General features: G+C 47.6%; 1 protein-coding gene across 6 annotated transcripts in view; it reads left to right on the top strand.

The window, feature by feature from the left end:
- Wdr33 (WD repeat domain 33) overlaps nt 1-20,861 on the top strand; it is a 189,884-nt gene extending 169,023 nt beyond the window's left edge. For 4 of the 6 annotated variants that reach the window (XM_050184398.2, XM_055073509.1, XM_055073501.1 and 1 more), the window contains 2 exons: nt 5,186-5,322; nt 18,538-20,861. In XM_050184398.2, the coding sequence (XP_050040355.1) occupies nt 5,186-5,322; nt 18,538-18,909 (509 nt within the window). In that variant the 3' untranslated portion in view covers nt 18,910-20,861. Of the gene's footprint in view, nt 1-5,185; nt 5,323-10,133; nt 10,296-18,537 lie in introns of those variants that run through there. The other 2 variants (XM_055073518.2, XM_055073514.2) reach the window with 2 other exon arrangements.
- Nucleotides 20,862-23,344: the final 2,483 nt, after the last annotated feature.

Genomic DNA, 23,344 nt, shown 5'->3' with positions numbered 1-23,344 from the left:
AACAATGATGACATCTTTTGTCCTCCGTGATTCTAGTCACTGGCTCTGCTCCTTCTTTCTTGAGCTCCTTGTCGCTCGTACAGCCAGTTGAATTGTCCCAGTTGCCAAAATGCTAACGAGCTTTAAATGATGGAAAAAAGGTACGGATGAAAAGTAGTTGTCCATGTAGCACCTAATATTGAAACCATGGAGAAGGTGCTTCACTGGGTGCATCATCACAGATCCACCAGGGTCCTAATCCGGTGATCAGCACTTGCCCTTGCCTTGGTGGAGCTTGAAATCGTTTGACATATCATCCATGCTGCAACATAAAAAAAAAACTTTATGCCCTCAGGTTTAACCTTGTTTTTCACAAACTACTCTTCCAGTCAATTGAATCATCTGCTTGTCAATGCTATATTTTGGAAGAGGCTAAAGGTGAAGACACCACCTTCTCACTGCATTGAAGCTGGGTGTAACCTTCCAAAACTGGTTCGTTGTGGGATTGATTGTGGCATTAGTCAGTTACATGCAGCATCGCCCTCAACTTGTGAAACCTCTTTGAGGACATAGCATCAACAATAGAGGGAATTCTGGTCTCTTCCTGCCAGTACATTCGGACATGAGGCATCTTGGTGATTACCATGAGCAGCAGTATGCCGGAAAAAAAAATATTTTTCTTCAGGTGTGGCTCATAGCACAATTCCATCCGTTTGCAGCATGTAGATGTTAGTAAGATGCATGAGCTCAAAGAAGGTTGTAATATTTGCCAAAATAGTTTAGCGCCTCAATTGGTGTCAACCCTTTTGGAGAGGGGAGGCAGCGATCTGGTTGCATTAGGCATAAAGTCTTGCCTAATCCATTTCACGTAGGTTTTCTTTTTTCTCGCTGATGCTGACTCAACTTCATCTTCCTCTTTGCTAGGTTAATGGAGTGGCTCGCATTTTCGTTCGAAATTGGCAGAGGCTAAAATTAAATGAAAAGTAAAATCCGAAGCAATCTCTAGTTTAATTCGAGAAATTGTTAAAGGCCAACTGCTATGAAATTCCGGACCATGTAAAGAGCCCCATTTCAGATAATTTAGACATACAGTAGCCTCTGTGGAAAATTTTACATATTAAATGCGTGTGGGCGCTTCACAAAACGCTTGCAAAAATGTATGTCTTTCATACCGAAACTGAAAAAACACTGCCATTATCAGTCACCAGAAGTGACTGACTGATACTATGCAGAGTTTAGAGAACCAGTGCCTGGGTCGTCTGCTTACCTTGCTTGTATTATACTGTTCCAGTGTACCAGCGAACAGGCCCCACATGTCTGCCAGCCATAGAGTTAGTATACCTTGCTAGCTGCTTTGTGCCTGCAATGGTCTTCTAATGTGAGGTATTCTGAGTCCAGCCAGTTTTCTCTATCTGGTTATCTACCGTATTTACACGATTGTAAGTCAACCCCCCCCCCATATCGTGTGACAGGAAAAACAAAAAAAGAGCATACCCGAGGGCGCATTCGATAACGAAAATTTGTTAATAGCTGACATGGTCACTGGACTACTCGTCTTCACTAGTGCTGCCATCGTCATCATTGCTACGGTCCCACAGCGCGTTGTCGTTCCGCGAAATTTCACATTTGGCAAACGACCGCACCACGACATCGTGTGGAACAGCAGCCCACGCCGAATGCACCCAACCACACTCAGCCGTCAGGGAGGCTCTTTTGACAGGCCCGATTGGCGTAATTTCGCAGTCTTCTGCCGCCAGCCACTCGTACTCACGGCAGAGCAGGTCCTTAAAAGGCGAAGATCCGGGCTTGTATCATGACCATGTTGCACTTCACTGGCAGGAACCGATCACACATTTCAGTGACGTACGCCGCAAGCTTAGCCTACAGCTCCGGAAAGCGTCCCGACTTCGGTCCGTGGGAAATTCCTCACTTGCTGTCACAGGTTAAAATTTCACTTCGCTGCATTCGCCACTCTCGCGCCACCCGTTCAGAAACATCGAACTTGCGGCCCGCTGCGCAGTGATTTGTTTCTTCGGCGTAAAGGATGGCAGCCCTCGTGAACACTGCTGTGAACGAGTGCTGAATGATTAGTGGGCCTGGAGCACTCATGACGACAGAGGAAGAATAGAAGTAGCACGTAGCCGGCAGTCAAGTGGAACGTGTCAAACCAATGCTTTTCATCACAAAGCTAAGCGCAACAGACAAAGAGAAACCCGCGAGCGGTGTCTGCCTTCCATGAACTACCAATACTCCCCACAAGCGCCGCCGTTCTGAGGGTGCTGGTGCCACTGGTACTGTATAAATCTCTATAGAACTCCTCAGCCACTTGAACTATCTCATCCATATTAGTAATGATATTGCCGGCTTTGTCTCTTAACGCATACATCTGATTCTTGCCTATTCCTAGTTTCTTCTTCATTGCTTTTAGGCTTCCTCCGTTCCTGAGAGCATGTTTAATTCTATCCATATTATACTTTTTTATGTCAGCTGTCTTACGCTTGTTGATTAACTTCGAAAGTTCTGCCAGTTCTATTCTAGCTGTAGGGTTAGAGGCTTTCATACATTGGCGTTTCTTGATCAGATCTTTCGTCTCCTGCGATAGCTTACTGGTATCCTGTCTAACAGAGTTACCACCGACTTCTATTGCACACTCCTTAATGATGCCCACAAGATTGCCGTTCATTGCTTCAACGCTAAGGTCCTCTTCCTGAGTTAAAGCCGAATACCTGTTCTGTAGCTTGATCTGGAATTCCTCTATTTTCCCTCTTACCGCTAACTCATTGATCGACTTCTTATGTACCAGTTTCTTCCGTTCCCTCCTCAGGTCTAGGCTAATTCGAGTTCTTACCATCCTATGGTCACTGCAGCGTACCTTGCTGAGCACGTCCACATCTTGTATGATGCCAGGGTTACTGCAGAGTATGAAGTCTATTTCAGTTCTAGTCTCGCCGTTCCGGCTCGCCGTTCGGTGCAATTGTGTCCGCCATCGCGTCGGACGCCGAATTGTACCGTGTCTCCTACTTTTCTTGCGGTAGCAATTATATGGATACCCCAGGTGCATTTTTGCCGTTGTCGGCATCATTGCCGCGGGCCGCATGGTGTAGGTGTGCTCGGTGCTCATTCCCATGTGCCGTCTTTCGTTGCACAAAAGGCCCCGGGAGGGTGGGGCGGCAGTGTTGTACTCTGGCGGCAACTGCATACTGTAGAACCGCGCCCGATGGGCACCGACGATCGCAGCTCAATCTCCCACGTACAAGGGAGGAAAGCGGGAAGAAACCACGCCTTCTTCCATCACGCACATGGCGCCGGGGAGAGGAAGGAGTGCAGCATTTTACTCTGACAGCAACTGCGCGTTGCGCGGCCACGCCCTATCTTCATGTAACGGGGGCTGAGTCGATGGCGGCTTATACTTTTGTGCGTGCTGCGTTCTCGCCGCTCAGTTTGTGTTGAGATGAATGTTTGCAAGTTTATACAGCCGATAACTCTACTATCCTTACTTCGTGTAGCTGTCTACACATTTGCTGTCTATATCGATGGTTCGCATTTTGGGCGAAAGGAACTTCTTTAGAGGTGGCCACAGAAAATAACTTGCTCAATATTTTACCCCGCATAATGAATGCACCCCCAAAACTTTGTGCATATTTTTCGGGAAAGAAAGAGCATTGATTGTGCGTGTAAATACGGTAGACCATTACTAGCCCTGCGGCTTTACCAAGATTGCATTGATAGCATATGCTAAGCATTTACAGACAATTTAGACAAAGTAGAACTTAGTTGCAGTTGGCCTTTAAAGTAACGCTTACAACTGCTTCAAGAGTCTAATCAACTTCATAGTCAGAAAAATTACTGTCCGAAACATTCCCATTTGCAATTCTGTTCAACATTGCTTTCTGACCTGGTGGAGAGTCAAGGATTCGAATAATCAAGCCGCATGAAGTAAGAAAAATTAATGTATGAGAATCACATGAAGCACTATGTAGGCGCAGGCAGTGGGCTAAAGAATGCAGCATAATTGCAAGGCCTGAGGGACCATGTGCACAATTGTGCATGCACCATTTCAGCAATCTTCGCACACTCGTCCCAAGTTTATTTTGAATAAATTTTACACAAAAAGGAAGCCTAGACTTTACATTCACACATCATATAATTTTCATTCTTGCAAAAGCCGTTTCGTTGTGCCAATTGAAGAAAAAGTTGAAGTCACTTACTTGCCATCCCGTACAGTGAGGAGGCATCCATCCTGACTGGTTTTTTGCACTTATTTTTTCTGCTCCTGAAAGCAGATAGTGCTAGTTCTCAATGTGGGAAACATACTGAAACATACACACAGCATTTCCACCCAGTAGCAGCAAAGTGTGGTGGGCATAGGATTTTCATACGTTGCGTACACAATTGTGCAGACCGCCACTGAAGGGGTTACTTCTGGACGCAACACCGATTATGTAAGTGGAGCTAAAGTGCTGTGAACAGCATTACAAGTGCGGTGCGCACAAAGACGCAATCACAGAGCAGTATCTAAAAACTGAAATTCACTCTTGTGAAGAGAGCTGGAAGCAATACTGATGCCATAATCACATTTTTTTCTATATATAACAGGCTTCCAGCAACTCTCTGGCCAACACATCCCAGACAAACACAAAAGTTGAAATTCAGGAGAGTGTTCTTCTGGTGCTTAACTTTGAAGTCTCACTACTCTTCTCCTAGGGTAGGCAGAGTATTAAGTTTAGTCTTATGGGATTCATTGGATTTTACAAAAAACATTGATACTGTGTCTAGCAATACCTGAGGAACTAATATTTTGTAAACATTTGCAAAACATTAATTAAATAAAGCTTGCATAAAATTAGTACCAAGGAAGACAAGCAAAAATGAACCTGAAATTAGAATAAGTGTGTAACATTGCATATATATGTACGCATTTTCGGCACTATACCCAAGGAATACATTTTTTTGCAATTCTGGTTGAAGATCCGTGTCTCCCCTTAACCAAAAAGGGCATGTCACGAGACACGTGCTTTGTGGTAGCCATATGTATTGTCTGCATCTAATCTGTTTGTTTCTCTGTTTTTCTTGTGCATATGAACTGCCCTGTCAAAGACGCCCAAGTTTTTTTGCGGGTGGTACTGTGCTCTGATCACTTCTGCACTGGTCCCCTGCCCTGTGCAGTGAATTGCTCCTTACTTTACCCCAATGCATTGCTTTGCAGTGCCCATGGGCTTTCGACACCAGGGAATGCCACCCATGGCCGGCCAGGACCAGGGCCAGTTCCAGAGACAGGCAGCTGGCGAGTGGCGCAACATGGGCGACCCTGGCGCTGGCAGCCAGGCACAACCACAGATCAGGGTAAGCCACTGTGATAGCGCAGCTCAGGCTTATAACATAATCATACCTGCCAACATTTACGAGTTTATCATGTTGCAAACGACGACAGGCCGACATGTTATATTCATTTTATTACCGCACTGCGTGACTCTTCCCCCATGCTCTCCACATGCTACCTATCTGTTCACACCGCAACACGCACACTTTTCGCACCACCTGCTTGTTCGTTCCCCTCTCGATGCCACACTCGCACCTAGCCTCGCCTCACCTGCAGCTCTCGGTCCACTTATGCTGCCACTCTCTCCTCGCAACGAACCCACCTCTCCTCATGGGAATGTGAAGCAGTACAGGAGGAGAGAAGCTGTGCTTCATGGTAGAGCACCAACTGGTCTGCATAGAGAATAGTCCAACGATGTCCCATAGTAGAGTCACTCAAAACAAAATCATTGTTCATTATCGCCTAAGTGCTTGACCACGCGATAAGGTCCACACCGCGGTGCCAACTCGGCCGAGACACTCTTTGCAGCATCACTCAAGTTGTGACTATCTAAGACCATGAGGTCACGGTCTTTAATGGTGGTTGAATGCAATGACGGTCGTAGCCATACTTCAGCACTTGCCAAGCAGCTGCTTGATGTTTGTGAGCGTACTTGAGGGCCACTTAACAGCACTGCTGGAGTTCTGCAGCAAAGGCATGGTGTGCCGCTGCTGGAGGCTCTGTATCTTCCTTGTCACCTACCTGCGGGTTCCCATGGGGTGCGGAGCTCATGGCCGTAACACAGCAAGGCTGAAGTATATCCAGTGACTATGCTCTCTGGATGTACTCTCTATGCTCTCTGGAATCATGGAATGGTACGTGCTGGTCCCAGTCTTTGTAGTTGGAGCAGGACGCGCATAGGCACTGCTTAAACCATAGTTGACCGGAGCTCGGAAAAAGTACGTACTAAACGGTAGTACTGCTTAACCGAAATAGCATGAGATCGTCCACTTACCTGTGAAAAGCAGAACTCAGAGAGAGTGCGATGAAAGTGGAAAAAAACATGCAGTATTTATGCAATTTGCACGACGAAAGTGTTATTTTCGTTTTATGCCGTGGCGGCCTAGCAGCGAAGACAGCGGCCTCAAAATTACTGAAGCTGCGAGCCAGCTTTTCAGCCAGCCCCCTCTTCTCGGCAAACACTCGCATGGCAGATTCCTCGTTGGCATTACGTATTCTCCGTGCACGCACGCAGTAGCGCTGCAGAAGTTGTGGGGCACCGTTTTCATTGCAGGGTGCTGTTTTCGTCACAACAATTGCATTCGTGAGGCTGACGTAACGTGCAGCTTCTGCCACTGTCGGGCTTGAATCACCCATGCTGTTGCTTTCTGTGTTGTCCTCATCACTGTCGCTAGTCGAACCTTGTAGCCGACATCTCTTCGCAGTCGCAGCAGTGCTGCTGAGCAACTTCTTCGCATTCCAAATGCCACACACCATAGTCAACAGCTGATCCCTGTTGTGTGCCAGCACCGACTTCTTAGTATCCGTTCGATAGCACAAGAACATGGCACAAATGACGTCAAATTTTTCTTCTGTGCTGAGCACCCGGCGTCTTTTTTATCCGAGTTTCGGCATGATGTGAGTCCTTGGTTGCACGATGCCACAAGGCTCAGGGCGCTTGGAGGCCGTTGTTCCGATCTCTGAGGCTTGTTGTTCTGCCGGGCCACCCGATGGAGACGACGCACTGCCATGTTTGCGCAATGAAAAATGGAAACACTACGTGTTAACCGACACACATGCAATAAGCTGGTACGGTTTATGTGGACACAAAACACATTATTTTCAATGGCTGCTGAGTCGGGGATTTGACTTTACTACTTTTAAAACGAGACTGCTGTTTAAACGGGTACGGTTTAACGAGGTTTTACTGTATCGCTAGTAATATTTTCGGTCACTTTCACCTGGATTGCTTTCATGGCACCAGAGACGTTGGCATTTACAGCTGCACCGTTACAGGCCCTGTGCGAAGACAGCATGCTTGGTATACAGTCGCCGACTGATTTTCCGGACCCCAAAAATTTGGACATGCCCGATTATTCGGTCAGCTTCGCGGCACCGCCATTCTCCCCATAGACCATAATGTACAACAACTGCTGTAAGTTCGGACACCTTGCAACCTCTCGTCTGATTTTTTGGACACTCCTTGAGCCAACTCGATAGAGAGCATCATGCACCAACTCTGACCAGCGCATAGTTCGACTTGCTGAACGCCATTTTTGTTTTGAACGGAGCCTCCTTGCTGGCCCACGAAGTGGCACTACTGGAAATCCCCGCTCATCATCATCGTTTCTGCCTGGTACGATAGAGTGGCTTTACAGCAGTTCCGGTTTCAGTTTAGTAAGCCATGTCAAGACAATCCAGCAGCTGATTTGTTTCTTCGCGCACGACGCTGCGAGCAGGCCACATTTTTCGTTTGTGTGACTGGTGTCGGCACGGTGGTGTTTGCTTTGTGTGCTGTGTCGAGGTTTCGGTGACCCAACGCAGCGTACGGAAACATCGCGTCAAGTGTCTGGCGATGTTCCTGGCAAACAAAGCGGTGATATTGCAGAATGCCAACAAGATTGGGCTCAAGTGGAAAGCGGCAAAAGAAGGACAGCATGAGAAGTTGGAAAAAGTTATCGTCAAGGGGCTGCATCAAGCAGGGAGCTCTGCAATCTACGTTGACGGCACCATTCTAAAAGAAAAGGCGGACCTTGTGGCATTGCGTCTGGGCATCGACGACTTTCAGGCATCGAATGGGTGGCTGGATCGCTTTAGAAAACGAAACAGGATGGTGTACAGCCGCTCCTGCGGAGAGAGCACTTCCGTGGACGTTTTGATGGTGAACGAGTGGATGGAGTCGCTGCCGAAAATGATTGCTGCATACAAGCACTGTGACATTTTCAACGCCGATGAGAGTGGTATTTTTTACCATATGCAGCTCGAGCAAACGCTTGCGTTTAAGGATGACAGCTGTCATGGTGGCAAGCGTAGCAAAGAGCGTGTGATGGCACTATTCTGTGCTAACGAGGACGGTTCCGTAACGTAAGCACTGGATCAGATGATATACAATGTACGAGTTCCTGGTAGGCCAGCAAGTCCAAGAAAAACGCTGAGTGAATGCAGATCATGTAGCTTCGTAAGCTACGAGTTTCGTTGCGCCGACTCTTGTTTGGTGCTGTTGGTGACACCATCAAACACCCTTCCAAGAAAAACTACCCGAGGCTTGAAGAATTAACTTTTTCTTTCATTTATCTTCAGATCTGCATCACTAAGCGATTGCAGAATTGTGGCCAAGTGCTCAGAGTGCTCTTTTTCTGACCTCGAGTAAACTATAATATCATCAGCATAGACGTTGCAAAAACATTCAAGATGTGGCTTCAAAACATTATTCATCATCTTTTGAAACCAAGCTGGCAAATTCTTCCAACCAGAGGCAGTCTATTATATTCATATATGTCAAAAGGTGTCATAAATGCTGAAAGCTTGTTGATCTTCTCTACTAAAGGCACTTGCTAAAAGCCCTTGCAAAGATCCAAGCGAGAGAAGACGCTGCACCCACCAGTTTAGTTGATAATTTCATTGATGTGTGGCATCGGGAAAGGGAACAGGTCAATTTGTTTTTGTTTTTTTAATTTGATGGTGTTCGGTGTAAAGTCAATACATTCCGTCTTCTTTCGGTGCTACAGTGATGGGTGATGCAAAGGTAGACATCGACAGTCGGATAACACCAGCATTGAGCATCTTCTGCAGTTCTTCCTTGAGCCATATCTTCTTATCTCGCAACATGTTGTATGGCTTGCGTTTCACAACTGTTGTATCTCGAAGCTTGAACAGTACTTTAAACTTGGATGTAGCCTTAGGATAACTCCTACACAAAGGAGCTCCGGGTACATCTTGGCGACGTCATCTGCAGTAGCGGACTTCCGCAGGCTTTCACTAAATAGGGAGAACGATGATAACTGACAATCATCTTGAGTAGTAACTTGGCCATCCCAGTAAAGATTTAGACGGAGCTCTTGCATTTCTAGGTGTGACAAAAATCATTTGATATGTTACTCTATCGAGGACCAATGCTCTGGTTTTGATACTCTTGCTCTGACATGCCCACTCATTGTGCACTTGCTTTTTGCTGTCGTATCCATACACACTGACTGGCAAATCTTTCACTGAGTTCTAGTCTGGAATATGTTTCTTGTTCACAACGGTGATGGAAGCTCCACTGTCAACCAACGTGCTGACTTCTTTTCCATTTACATGCACTGGAACGTATACCAAGTTGGTGCACTCTACAAGAAATATCTTGTGTTGTGGTTGTGGTGAACTGTAATCAGAGGTGTGTGGTGTAGCTGCCTTCCTGCTGTCCTCTTGATATACAACTTGTTTATTCGGTGGGGCCAGTTCATCTTGGGATTTCACATTATCATAACTGCTCACAGGTAACTGCTCTTTTATATTCTCTGGTAACTCTTCTGTGTTGTTTGTCTTTCGAAACTGAACATGACACCGCATGTCTTCCGGAAGTCCGAGCATAATGGGTACAACCAACCAAGCTTGGGATAAAACAGAGTCAGCTAAATGCAGCAGTCTACATTTCTCAAAGAAATTGTCAAGAACTGGCCCGAAGTTGTACTTGTAAGACATAGCTTTATCCCATCTTTAAAGCTTGTTCTCTCCGAATGAAAATAAAAAGCTTTGTTTCCACTTGTTCCATGAGTGTTCAGCTGTTTCAGAAGCTCGAAGCTCATGACAAATCTTTGCGCTACCTGCCAAGTACAGATGCATGTTCATAACTTTGTCTTTATCCTCTCACCAGCAATTTCTGTCACAGGCATATTCGTAAAAATCAAGCCATTCCTGCCACCCTGCGCGCTTCCTGTGTACGACCACTCATAGACCTCCGGCCTGGCAAGCTTCTTGGGTGTCTGCCTCATTTGCCGAAAGTTTGCTTGCAATAAAAAAATCAGGTAGTTGCTGCTGATGCTGGCTATTCGTTTCTTGCAACTTCATTATATTTTGCATCAGCGCGCTTGCACTGTGGTCCTCTAATTGTAGTTATGAGAGGTTACTTCCATTTTCATAAAGACGGGATTTGCTGTGGTGGAACCGTGAAGCTTACAAGAACGCACGACGTCTGCGTCATGCTGGGGATCACTCATGGCAATCTTGAAAGCCCTTGCCAGCATTCGACTTCAGGGAGTCATGTTGCAGTAGCAAGAGTTCAATATGACAAGTACTCATCCGAACAGGACCGCTCATCACCGTAGACGCGCTGTGCAATGTTCACCGACTTATCACGGAAAACTGTAACGTCGGTGCACGTTGTCCATGAAAAATCGGTGCGGCTCAGGCAAGTAGCACAAGGTTCTTTTGAATATATATTTATTTCCAACAGATTGGGGGAGGCAGGGAAGAAAAGCTGCAAGTTCAGCTTGAAAAAACACCCTGCCCCCTATGATCACAAGACATGGGCAGCACAGAGCTGCCGCGTGTTTTTGACAATACAAAAATACAGTTTAGCAAGAATGCATGAGAAGCACTAAATGAAAAGTGAGTAGTTGCATGTAGAGAAGTTACACAATGTTTCACACATCACGGAAGAAAAAAAATACATATATATTGTCACGTGGTAGTGACGTTCAAGAACACAGTAGCAATGCTGTGAAGAACAAAACTAACTTTTATTGGGCGAACCTGTGCCCACAAAAACAGGCTACACTTATAGCACAACGATAGCGGCGAACACTGTCGGCGATCGTCGAAAATCTGATCAGCGGGTCAAGCGCGTCGGCTTTTATACAGCAGTCATCGAATGTTCCAGACTAATCGTTGGGACCCGCATGCCTTCTACAAAGTTCTACACAATTCGCGTCAAGCGATGAAATCAGATAACGCGAGGTTCGGCGACAACAGACAGCCGGGTAGAAGCATCGATAACTTTCCAGAAACGTCGGATACATGCAGGGGCGTCCCGCGCTGTGCGATTACAGATTGTTAAGCGGCGAAACGTGGTCGCCCGATAAAGATAAGTACACGTGTCAATACCCCCCTCTTAAAAAGCATCGACCCGATGCTGCAAACAAACGAAAGTATTAAACAAAAGCACTCGTAGCAAAGAAAAGAACAAAAATGAAGTTCGTCAGCGTCCGTAAAAGGGTTTAAGGCGCACCACGTGGACCACTTCAGATCGTGCGCGGCACCGCTGTGAATGCGAAATGCCGTCTGGCACGACCTCATAGTCCAGAGCGCCAATACGACGGATGACCTTGTAGGGTCCGAAATAGCGTCGGAGTAGCTTCTCACTGAGTCCTCGTCGGCGTATCGGGGTCCAGACCCAAACACGGTCGCCAGGCTGGTACTCGACGAAGCGTCGTCGGAGGTTGTAGTGTCGGCTGTCGGTCCTCTGCTGGCTCTTGATTCGCAGGCGGGCGAGCTGTCGGGCTTCTTCGGCGCGCTGGAGATAGCTAGCGACGTCAACATTCTCTTCGTCAGTTACGTGCGGCAGCATGGCGTCAAGCGTCGTCGTCGGGTTCCTGCCGTAGACCAGCTTGAACGGCGTGATCTGTGTTGTTTCTTGCACCGCCGTGTTGTACGCAAAGGTTACGTAAGGCAGGACCGCGTCCCACGTCTTGTGTTCAACGTCGACGTACATTGCTAGCATGTCGGCGAGGGTCTTGTTCAGGCGCTCCGTGAGACCATTCGTCTGCGGATGGTAGGCAGTTGTCCTCCTGTGGCTTGTCTGGCTGTACTGCAGAATGGCTTGGGTGAGCTCTGCTGTAAAAGCCGTTCCTCTGTCGGTGATGAGGACTTCTGGGGCACCATGTCGCAGCAGGATGTTTTCGACGAAAAATTTCGCCACTTCGGCTGCGCTGCCTTTTGGTAGAGCTTTAGTTTCAGCAAAGCGGGTGAGATAGTCCGTCGCCACGACGATCCACTTATTCCCGGATGTTGACATCGGAAACGGCCCCAACAAATCCATCCCAATCTGCTGGAATGGTCGGCGAGGAGCTTCGATCGGCTGTAGTAATCCAGCTGGCCTTGTCGATGGTGTCTTGCGTCGTTGACAATCTCGGCATGTCTTGACGTAACGAGCGACGTCGGCGGTCAGATGCGGCCAGTAATACCTTTCCTGTATCCTCGACAGCGTCCGGGAGAATCCAAGGTGCCCAGCGGTTGGATCGTCGTGTAGGGCGTGCAGTACTTCTGGGCGCAGCGCTGACGGTACAACAAGAAGGTAGCTGGCGCGGACTGGTGAGAAATTCTTCTTCACGAGCAGGTTGTTTTGTAGCGTGAACGAAGATAATCCACGCTTAAATGCCCTAGGGACAACGTCGGTGTGCCCTTCCAAATACTCGACTAGGGCTTTTAGCTCCGGGTCCCCTCGTTGTTGTTCGGCGAAGTCTTCCGCGCTTATTATGCCAAGGAAGGCGTCGTCATCCTCGTCATCTTGCGGCGGTGGGTCAATGGGGGCGCGGGATAGGCAATCGGCATCTGAGTGTTTTCTTCCGGACTTGTATGTGACAGTGATGTCGTATTCTTGTAGTCTGAGGCTCCACCGCGCCAGCCGACCTGAAGGGTCCTTTAAGTTAGCTAGCCAACACAACGCGTGATGGTCGCTGACCACTTTGAATGGCCTGCCATAGAGGTAAGGGCGAAATTTCGCTGTAGCCCAAATGATGGCGAGGCATTCCTTTTCGGTTGTAGAATAATTGCCTTCCGCTTTTGACAGCGACCGGCTAGCGTAAGCTATCACGTGTTCATGTCCATCTTTTCTCTGGACTAGGACGGCACCGAGGCCTAGGCTACTGGCGTCAGTGTGGATTTCAGTATCGGCGTCTTCGTCGAAGTGTGCAAGTACCGGCGGCGACTGCATGCGTCGTTTCAGTTCTTGAAATGCGTTGGCCTGCGGCGTTTCCCACTTGAACTCCACATCACATTTCGTTAGATGTGTTAGCGGCTCCGCGATGCGTGAAAAATCCTTGACAAAGCGCCTATAGTAGGCACACATGCCAAGGAATCTGCGCACTGCCTTCTTGTCGATTGGCTGCGGGAACTTTGCGATGGCAGCTGTCTTCTGCGGGTCGGGGCGTACTCCAGATTTGCTGATGACGTGGCCTAGGAATAGAAGCTCATCATAAGCGAAGCGACACTTTTCCGGCTTCAGAGTGAGCCCTGATGACTTGATGACCTCTAATACCGTCCCAAGCCGCTTAAGGTGATCGTCGAAATTTCCGGCGAAGACGACGACGTCATCCAAGTAAACAAGACAGGTCTGCCACTTCAATCCTGCTAAAACCGTGTCCATAACGCGCTGGAACGTTGCAGGCGCCGAGCACAGTCCAAATGGCATAACCTTGAACTCATAGAGGCCGTCTGGCGTGATGAAGGCGGTCTTTTCGCGATCTCTTTCGTTGACTTCTATTTGCCAGTAGCCAGACTTGAGGTCCATTGACGAGAAGTATTTAGCATTGCAGAGCCGATCTAATGCGTCGTCTATCCGTGGGAGGGGGTATACGTCTTTCTTCGTGATTTTGTTCAGTCGACGATAATCGACGCAGAAACGTAGAGTTCCGTCCTTTTTCTTCACTAAAACAACTGGAGACGCCCACGGGCTTTTCGACGGCTGGATGATGTCGTCGCGCAGCATTTCGTCGACTTGTTGTCTTATAGCTTCGCGTTCTCGCGTCGAAACTCGGTAAGGGCTCTGGCGGAGTGGTCGAGCGCACTCTTCGGTTATTATGCGATGCTTTGCGACTGGTGTTTGTCGAATCCTCGACGACGTCGAAAAGCAGTCTTTGTATCGTCGAAGCAGACTTCTGAGCTGTTGCTGCTTAATCACGGGGAGACTTGGATTTATGTCGAAGTCTGGCTCGGGAACTACGGTCGTAGGGGTAGATGCGACAGAATCGGAGAGGACAAACGCATCGCTGGTTTCCTGAATGTCCTCGATGTATGCGATCGTCGTGCCCTTGTTGATGTGCTTGAACTCCTGGCTGAAGTTTGTCAGCAACACTTTCGTGCTTCCTCCGTGCAGTCGAGCGATCCCTCTTGCGACGCAAATTTCACGGTCGAGCAGTAGACGTTGGTCGCCTTCGATGACGCCTTCTACGTCAGCGGGTGTTTCGGTGCCGACCGAAATAACAATGCTGGAGCGAGGCGGGATGCTCACTTGATCTTCGAGCACACTCAAGGCGTGGTGACTACGAGGGCTCTCCGGCGGTATCGCTTGATCTTCCGACAGCGTTATTGACTTCGACTTCAGGTCGATGATTGCGCCGTGTTGGTTCAGGAAGTCCATGCCGAGAATGACGTCTCGTGAACATTGTTGCAGGATAACGAAGGTGGCAGGGTAAGTCCGGTCATGAATGGTAATTCTTGCCGTGCAGATTCCACTCGGCGTGATGAGGTGTCCTCCAGCGGTCCGAATTAACGGGCCTTCCCATGCAGTCTTAACTTTCTTCAATTGGGCTGCGATGGGTCCACTCATGACGGAGTAATCGGCTCCTGTGTCTACTAACGCGGTGACTGCGTGGCCGTCGAGAAGCACGTCGAGGTCGGTGGTTCTTTGTCTTGCGTTACAGTTAGGCCTTGGCGTCGGATCACGGCTGTGTCGCGTTGACCTGTGGTTGGTACGTGGCGTCGTCAGGTGGTCTTTCGTCAGCGTGTTCTTTCCTGCCAGACTTCGTCGGGACGGCGGTGTGTCGTCGTTGTTATGTCGTGGAGATAGTCTTTTCGGCGTCTTCGTCGGCGGCGGAGGATCTTCGTCAGTTCGACGAACAGCAACCGCACCTCCATCGGTTGCTGCTTTTAGTTTTCCGGATATGGGCTGACGGACCGGCCTCGGGCTGGGCCAGTGTATGGTCGGCGCTGCGGCGACAGGTAGCGGCCTGGTGACGGCGAACGGGATGGTCGTCGAGGGCTCCACTTAGTAGCGGCGAGGTAGTCGGCGATGTCACGAGGGCGTTCACCTTCCCTCGGGCGCTGTGCGTTGACGGCGAAGCCTCGCAGTCCCATCTCCCGGTATGGGCATCGGCGATACACATGGCCGGCTTCTCCGCAGTGATAGCAGAGCGGGCGGTGGTCGGGGGCTCGCCAAATGTCCGTCTTCCTCGCGTAGGTACGCTGGGTGACGGGTGGGCGTGCTGGCAGCGGCGGCGGCGGACGACGGAACTGCGGTGTGACAGGGCCCTGGCGCGGTCGCGGCGGGGGACCTTGACGGTGTGCGACGGCGGCGTAGGTCATCGTTTCTGGCTGGGGCTGCGGTAATTGTGGTTGCAGCTCGGGAACTCCAAGCGATCGGTGCACCTCTTCTTTGACGATGTCGGCGATCGAAGCCACTTGGGGCTGCGACGAAGGCAGGACCTTGCGCAGTTCTTCGCGCACAATGGCCCTGATGGTCTCCTGAAGGTCGCCGGAATCTAGTCCTTGGATGGCGTACTGCGGCGTGAGCCCCTGGCGGTTATATTGCCGGGTGCGCATCTCCAGAGTTTTCTCGATCGTCGAAGCCTCTGCCGAAAACTCGGCTACGGTCTTCGGCGGGTTACGAATAAGTCCTGCGAAAAGTTCTTGCTTGACGCCCCGCATCAGGAAGCGGACTTTTTTCTCTTCTGACATTTCCGGGTCGGCGTGCCGGAAAAGACGGGCCATCTCTTCCGTGAAGATCGCGATCGTCTCGTTTGGCAGCTGCACTCTGGTTTCTAGTAGTGCTTGGGCTCGCTCTTTTCGCACGACGCTTGTAAACGTTTGCAAGAAGCCGCTTCGGAACAGGTCCCACGTCGTTAAGGTGGCTTCTCGATTCTCGAACCAGGTCCTGGCGGCGTCTTCCAGTGCGAAATAGACATGCCGCAGCTTGTCGCCACTGTCCCAACTGTTAAACGTAGCGACCCTCTCATACGTCTCTAGCCAGGTTTCCGGGTCCTCAAATGTTGATCCGCGGAACGTCGGAGGTTCCCTGGGCTGCTTCAGCACGATGGGGGACGCTGGGGCTGCCATTGGGGTTGCCTTGTCCACAATCTTCTTGGTCTTCTCAGGTAGAAGTCCGTGCTCCGGGGGCAGCTGTTGAAGACGGCGGCTTGCTCGATGCTCCGGTACTACGTTGGTGTTCTCTTTGCGGTCCGGGCTTGGATCACGGCTTGTCGGGGGCGTCCGGTACATGAAAGAAAAGCACCTCCACCAGATGTCACGTGGTAGTGACGTTCAAGAACACAGTAGCAATGCTGTGAAGAACAAAACTAACTTTTATTGGGCGAACCTGTGCCCACAAAAACAGGCTACACTTATAGCACAACGATAGCGGCGAACACTGTCGGCGATCGTCGAAAATCTGATCAGCGGGTCAAGCGCGTCGGCTTTTATACAGCAGTCATCGAATGTTCCAGACTAATCGTTGGGACCCGCATGCCTTCTACAAAGTTCTACACAATTCGCGTCAAGCGATGAAATCAGATAACGCGAGGTTCGGCGACAACAGACAGCCGGGTAGAAGCATCGATAACTTTCCAGAAACGTCGGATACATGCAGGGGCGTCCCGCGCTGTGCGATTACAGATTGTTAAGCGGCGAAACGTGGTCGCCCGATAAAGATAAGTACACGTGTCAATATAAACATATATATACACATATAGACATGAATATAAATGTAAACAAGAAGCTGTACACTCAACTAATTTGCACGCCTGAAATAGCTGACTGTATAAACATGAATATTAGTCCTGCTGATTAAGTCGAGAAAGTTCTGATGGGGTGGGGTAAGGGCACATATATCAATTCCAGATTTGCTGTAAGCATTTAAAAGCCTCGGTAAGTTGTTTTTTAGCATTTGTGAGCTGTAATTAGTTCTAAAACGGTGCACTGTCCAGGGTTCTGTGTTTCTTGTGAAACGTGAGGGGACACGTTCTTCTAGACATGATGATTTAACAAGGGATAGATCGCTTTTCCTATTCATTTGATAAAACTTCTGCAACAGCCGACGCCTATAAATTTCGTGAACTGTGATAATTTTAAACTTGTCAAATAAATGCTCGGTGTGTGTATCGTACGGAACATTTGTGAGAATGCATACTATCCTTTTCTGTAATAAAAATAATTCGTTTAAATTTGTATAAGTTGTAGTGCCCCATACGAGGTGACAATAATTGATATGACAGGCGAATAAGGCGTTATATAATAGTACATTAACTGATGTATGAAGAAGGTATGGGTTTCGGCTTATTATACCTGTTATCTGAGTCAGTTTTTGCATTACAAAGTTTACATAGTCATTCCATAGCAGCGATGAAGAAAAATGCCTGCCTAGGACTTTGATGCTTTCTACTACTTCAATCTGAGCATTATTATAGGCTATGCCATGTAGTAAAGGGGAGGTGCTTCCTTTGGGACGAAAAATTATAGCTTTAGTTTTGGTTGGATTGACACATAAACAGTTTTGCTTAGAATGCGACTGCGCCAAATTTGTAACAGAACAGGTAACTAGACCAACAAGGTGGCCATCACTGTTTATTTCAGTTCATCCCAGCCCCCTACTTCGTTTTCGAAAGTACCTTTCTTGCTTCTTCTTTGGCTAGGGTACAAGAATGAAACACATTGTCAGTACGGATGAATTCTTGTGATGTAAACTCTTGTTTGTGCTGGATTGATCTTCAAGCACATAGTGCAAAACTTTAACCTTGGTAATATAACGTAGCTGCCAACTTCTGATTTTATTGTGAAATGCATGGATTTTAGAGCTTTATTTTACTATTGTCATAAGGAGGCTAATGGATTTATAACCTTTTTATTTACTTTGAGCCCATAAAGCAGAGTATATATTTTAAAAAAATTAATATACAGCCGCCGACTATATTTCAGAGCTGGATTTTTCAGACCCGCTCAGCTATTTAGAAGGATGCCTGCAGCAGCACCTCCCACTTTAGTGAACTTGTGGATAACTGCAACCACATTTTCGGCCACTGTTTTGTCAATGTTTCATTACTAAACTTTAGGAATATTTCCGTTTGTGAAGCAGATTGCTCAAGCTGTGTATACTATAGAGGAGTGTGCCCATTTACAGTGCTCGTACAGAACAAATGCTGTGTGTTATTTGAATAAGTGGTCTACATATCAAGTATTAAAGCAACTTTTTAGTATCTTTGGGCTAGGACTGTAGTATTTTTCCCACCTTAAATGTTGACAGGTTTGTAACAATGTTGTCCAGTCATGGTGCCCTGGCTTTGTGTGTGCAGCAACAGTTCCAACAACAACAGCAGCCACAGCAGCAGCAAGACGGCAGTGCTGGGGTTCCAGACGCTGGCACTTTCTTCCAGCCACAACAGCAACAGCAGCAGTTCTGGCGAGGCGGGGGCAGCCCGCACAAGCGCGGCGGGGGCGGCAGCCATTGGTACCAAGGGGATGGACCTGGGCAACAGCAGGAGGGACTCAAGCGGCCCTGGGGGGCTGACGAGGGGGGATCCGAGGGACAGCCACCAAGCAAGAGGGGCGGAGGATGGGGCACCAGGGGCGGCTTCGGGCGCGGCTTCGGCAGGGGAGGCTTCCGTGGTCGAGGGGGTTTCCGTGGCGGCAGGAGTGGTCCAAGGGGAGGAGTGAGGGGCCACTGATCTGTTGGTTTGTGCGTGCTTTCTTTTTTTTTCTTTGCTTTTCTTTTTTTTTTGCACAATCAGTCCATGATGTGTCCCAGTGCGCCTGCTCACGTCTTCTGTGTCATCGGATTCTTCTCATTCAAGGATTGTGCAGAAGACAAGACTTAAAGACAAGCTTCAGCTCTGGTATGATACTTGGAGCCGGGAATGGGGTGAGGGGGTTGCTATGAACATCTGCGAGGTCTTAGGTGCTCTTAGGACAACCAGTTCATTATTGCACGCCTGCTCATATCTTCAACGTCACCAATTTCATATGAACTGAACTTCTGGAGCGTGCAAGGACTCTTGTACAATCCTAGTACAGTGGAGCATGCCGAGCTCTGTGGTGAAGCATTGGGTGGCCCTGTGGCATTTTGTGTGTTTCACTGCTCGCACTTACATCTTGAACTGTGGTAAAGAAGCGAACTTCACTCACACATTATTATGGGTCCTAATTCATCTTCCTGTGCACATGTGCACCTGTTTTCAGGCCAAGGCTCAGCAGTTCAACAATGAAAGATAACTGTGATGCCAGAGTAAAAGCTACGGACTGGAATAACTGTGCACACAGTAAATGGTGGGCAACAAATTTCATTTCAAGCAGAATTAAAGGGGAAAATATATGCTGCAATGAAAGACTAAATTCTGTAAGACAGTAATTATAATTTGGTATTAATAAGCAATTGTTGGCTATTTGTGCACTTCCTTTCTGTGTATGATCTGTATCCCTTTCTGTAACTGCTGCTGCATTTAAAAGCATCAAGTAGCGAGGTTGTGCTACAGCATTGGTAACTTCTGCAAAAGGCAGAGGAACAGCTCAGATTCTGTGATCTTACACAGCAAAAGGTACACTTTTGCATGCCCATGAGGCAATTTTTTTCCCCCAAAGTTCCGGTAAAATAGCGCTTACACTGATCACTTAAGTGTTAATTAAAGTGCGGCAGTACTGTTTGTATGCATGGTCATTTACCTGCACGATTTACATGTGTGGGAAATTCACATGGCATATTTAGTTACCAAATTAGTTTTCGGTAAATTTGCTTATTCATTTAGCAAAATCAGTTTGGTCCATGGAACCTCTTCGGTTCAGTGTTCTCTGGTCATGTGCATTCCTTGGCAAGTTAAAAATGTGCCCACAACTTGCTCATGAATGCTGCTTGGTTTTAGCCAGGATATTAAAAAGAAATGGCTTTTTACTTGCTGGTTTTATGTTGTTTCTAAGTTTATGGAGCCTTGGTCCATAGTTTCTGTGTCAGCATTGTATTGGATTGCGAAGTGTGGTGTGTGTTACAGCTTGCCTGTAGCAGGTCGTTGATGTGACAGCACTTCCGTCCAGATGGAGCAAACCTTGCGTTTTTGTGTCTTGCTATTCCTTATGTTGTGTTCATGGCTTAAGAAGTTTGTTGCTTTGTGAATACGCTTTAACAGACAAAATTTGTTGTAGCACTGCTGGCAACCCCAGTAGTTGCTTTGGTTTATGCTCCTCAAAGCAGAAGAAAGGCTTTCTTTGACGGACGAGCCAGACCATAGTAAGACACTTAGATGTGCACTTTCAGTGTAGGGATGTTGACACCACTCATCATTTTTAAGAAACCAATAAGAAAACCTGGATGGTCTTGACCGGCAACTAGAGTCTGACCATGATAGATGTCGACCTGCAGCAAAGCTCCCGTGAAATGTAAACCGTCGTTGTTGAATTTTCCTTTGTGCACACGATTACTGCAAGCAGTGTGTTTGAGTGTCATGTGTTGCAGTGTTGTTAAGGTGTATAGACTTCGCTTGGGATGTGTCACTCCAGTCTTTATTAGTGTGCCCTGGACAATGATCATCTTCAAGGAAGAGCCACGCATCCCAAATCCATGTGTGATTTATTTTTATTCTGTAGGTTTGTGTTTCTGAGGTGGCAAAAATAACAATGCACTCTTTCTTCACTCTGTATCTTTAAACTGCTCAGTCTAACTTTGGCCTCCGAGCGCTATGAAATGTGCCTGTGTTCGTGGTAAATATGATTCGATATGCAGACATCCTGAAGGATGCTTCAGGATGCTTCATCCAAAGTGGTGTTTTCTTTCAATTTGTTTTAACAGCGGAGCTGTTCTAAGTCGACCTTTCGCCTCTGGCATCCGGTGTCATGCAGGAAGGTAGGTTCCAGAGCTCACCTCCAGAGGGTGCGCCGAAGGTATGAGCCCCGCTGGGATGGGAGCGGACAAATCAGAGCACGCACCGGGGAAGTGGGGGGGGGGGGGGGGGGGGGAGGAGTAGTGGTTTCACTGGCGCACACCCTTTCGCCCCATGGATTCCGCTTGGCGCGAGCGGCAGGGGGCGCTCGGTGGAGAGCGGCAGCACCAACGTCACGCAAATCTCGAGCTTCAAGAGTGAGAAGTGCAAGCAAAGCGCTAGCTGAGGGAAGCTGCTACCGCCGAAGGTTGAGAACGGAAAGCGCGAGCCAAGTGCCTGTGGATGCAAGCCAACCCCCAACTTCGAGAGTAGGGGCCAAGCAGAGACGTCGACGCAGAGAGATTCCTCCCGCAGTGGGTGCCGATGCACGGTTCAAGAGAGAATTCCTCGACTGTGAGTGTGGCCACAGCTGCAAAGTGTGTGATAGACTGTGGTTTGATCACAACCTCACACAACTGAAGAGTGTGCATAATCCAGAACCGAAGCTCAAATCTAGCAAAACAACGACAACGGGACAAAAGACTCATGAAAATCGCGCTAAGCACAAGTTCAAACTTGAGAAAACGACCACCAGCTTCACTGTTTTGACAGCTTTCACTGCGTGGAACTGGCTTTACATGTTTCTCTTATAGTAGCAAACTCATCACAAAAAGTATTTAAGGGGGGGACCTGGGCCTGGAGCAAAATTTTTATTGCTATTTCTACTAAGGGACTGAAATTTACAGGTAATAGGTAATTTAATGTGCCAGTTGTAAATATGCAGCTAGTTTTTCTCTTGTAAATATGCAGCTAGATTTTCTCTACATAATGAACAAAATATTTTATACAATTCTTTCTGTTCCAAACTTCTGGGATGACTAGCAAAACATGTTTTGCTGTAAGAAAGCTAAAAGTTATGTGAATATATTCCCGAATACTCGAGGAGTGCAATAAGCATTGTTACATGTTTCTACCTCTATTCTATCAAACCTTATGAAATTGCAAAGTTGTAACTTGGTATGTGACATTTTTTCTTTTTTGAGTTTCTAAAAATTTCAAAATGTTTCATTTCATTTTTTATTTCCATGGGTGCAGTACTATGGTATTATAGACTTACTGCACTCCTTGGAAGCCTAAATCAAGAAAAGTTATTAAAACTGGATGATTAGGAGAATAACTATGCCTCTTGGGAAATTGATGGCCAAAAATAATTACTTTAGAAAAGCAAGAAAACCGAAGCTCTTCGGGATGCAGAATATTTGGCAGGAAAGCAAGCGTTTCGGAAGAAAGCAAGTCAGAAAAGATAGTCTTTCAAACAAGTCCAATATGGTGTGGCTCTGATGCGTGATTTTGGAATTTTTGTTCCAAGACTTACTTTTAGAAATGTGGTTGTTTGCTTGAAATCAAGGGTACAATCAGGACTCGATGGCAGCCAGAAATCAGTGGGACGCCTCGCATCGGGTGCTCACGGGAAGACTACAAATGAAGCTGTTCAGGGTGATATGGGCTGGACAAGTTTTGAAGCTCACAGTAAAATTGATCATGAAGAACGACTGAGGGATGTGGAAGAAAGTAAAGGGCTGGGAAAGTGTTGTTGTACAGGAAAAACATTGATTCACAGTGGAGGAAAAGAACTAGGAAGCTTACCAGCAAGTATGCGGCCCGTAGGGTGAGCAACACAACAACAAAGAATGTCAAGCAGAGAGTCAGAGAGGCTGAAATAATCTCACTGGTGGCAGGAATGGAAAAGAAACCTACCATGAGTAACTACTTAAGAGGAAAAAAGGAAATCAGGAAAGAAAATTTATGATAACTCAAAGGGAAGCTCATTACTGTTCGAAGCGAGATCAGGATGCCCTGGAACACGCAATTATAAAGTGAGATGTAAGAAGGAAGAAGAAGCGTGTGCTTGCTATGGTAAAGCTAGGGAAAGGTTTTATTAGAATGTGAAGGTATCTGCCCAGTGCTCAATTTAGGCACCACTGGCCTCCTTGAAGCCCTTGGGTTCAGCGAGAGCAGGGGAAAAGTAATCATGTCCGCAATAGAGATTAGTAAGAGGCGATTGGAAGATTGGTGGAAGAAAAGTAGGGAAATGACAAAAAACGGAGACATACAAAAACAACGTTCACAATAGTGAATCAGAAAATTTGGTTAGAAGAATTCATCGTGTCTTTTTTTTTTTTTTTTTTTTTTTCAACCTAGGTAGGTGGCGCAACCCGCCGCACCATTCCAAAGGGGACGCTCATAACATCCATCC

This window comes from Dermacentor andersoni, chromosome 3 (genome assembly GCF_023375885.2).
Source record: "Dermacentor andersoni chromosome 3, qqDerAnde1_hic_scaffold, whole genome shotgun sequence".
In the NCBI taxonomy this organism is placed as follows: Eukaryota; Metazoa; Arthropoda; class Arachnida; order Ixodida; family Ixodidae; genus Dermacentor; species Dermacentor andersoni.
Note: the sequence above shows the minus strand (reverse complement) of the source record. Positions and strands in the feature narration are given on the sequence as shown.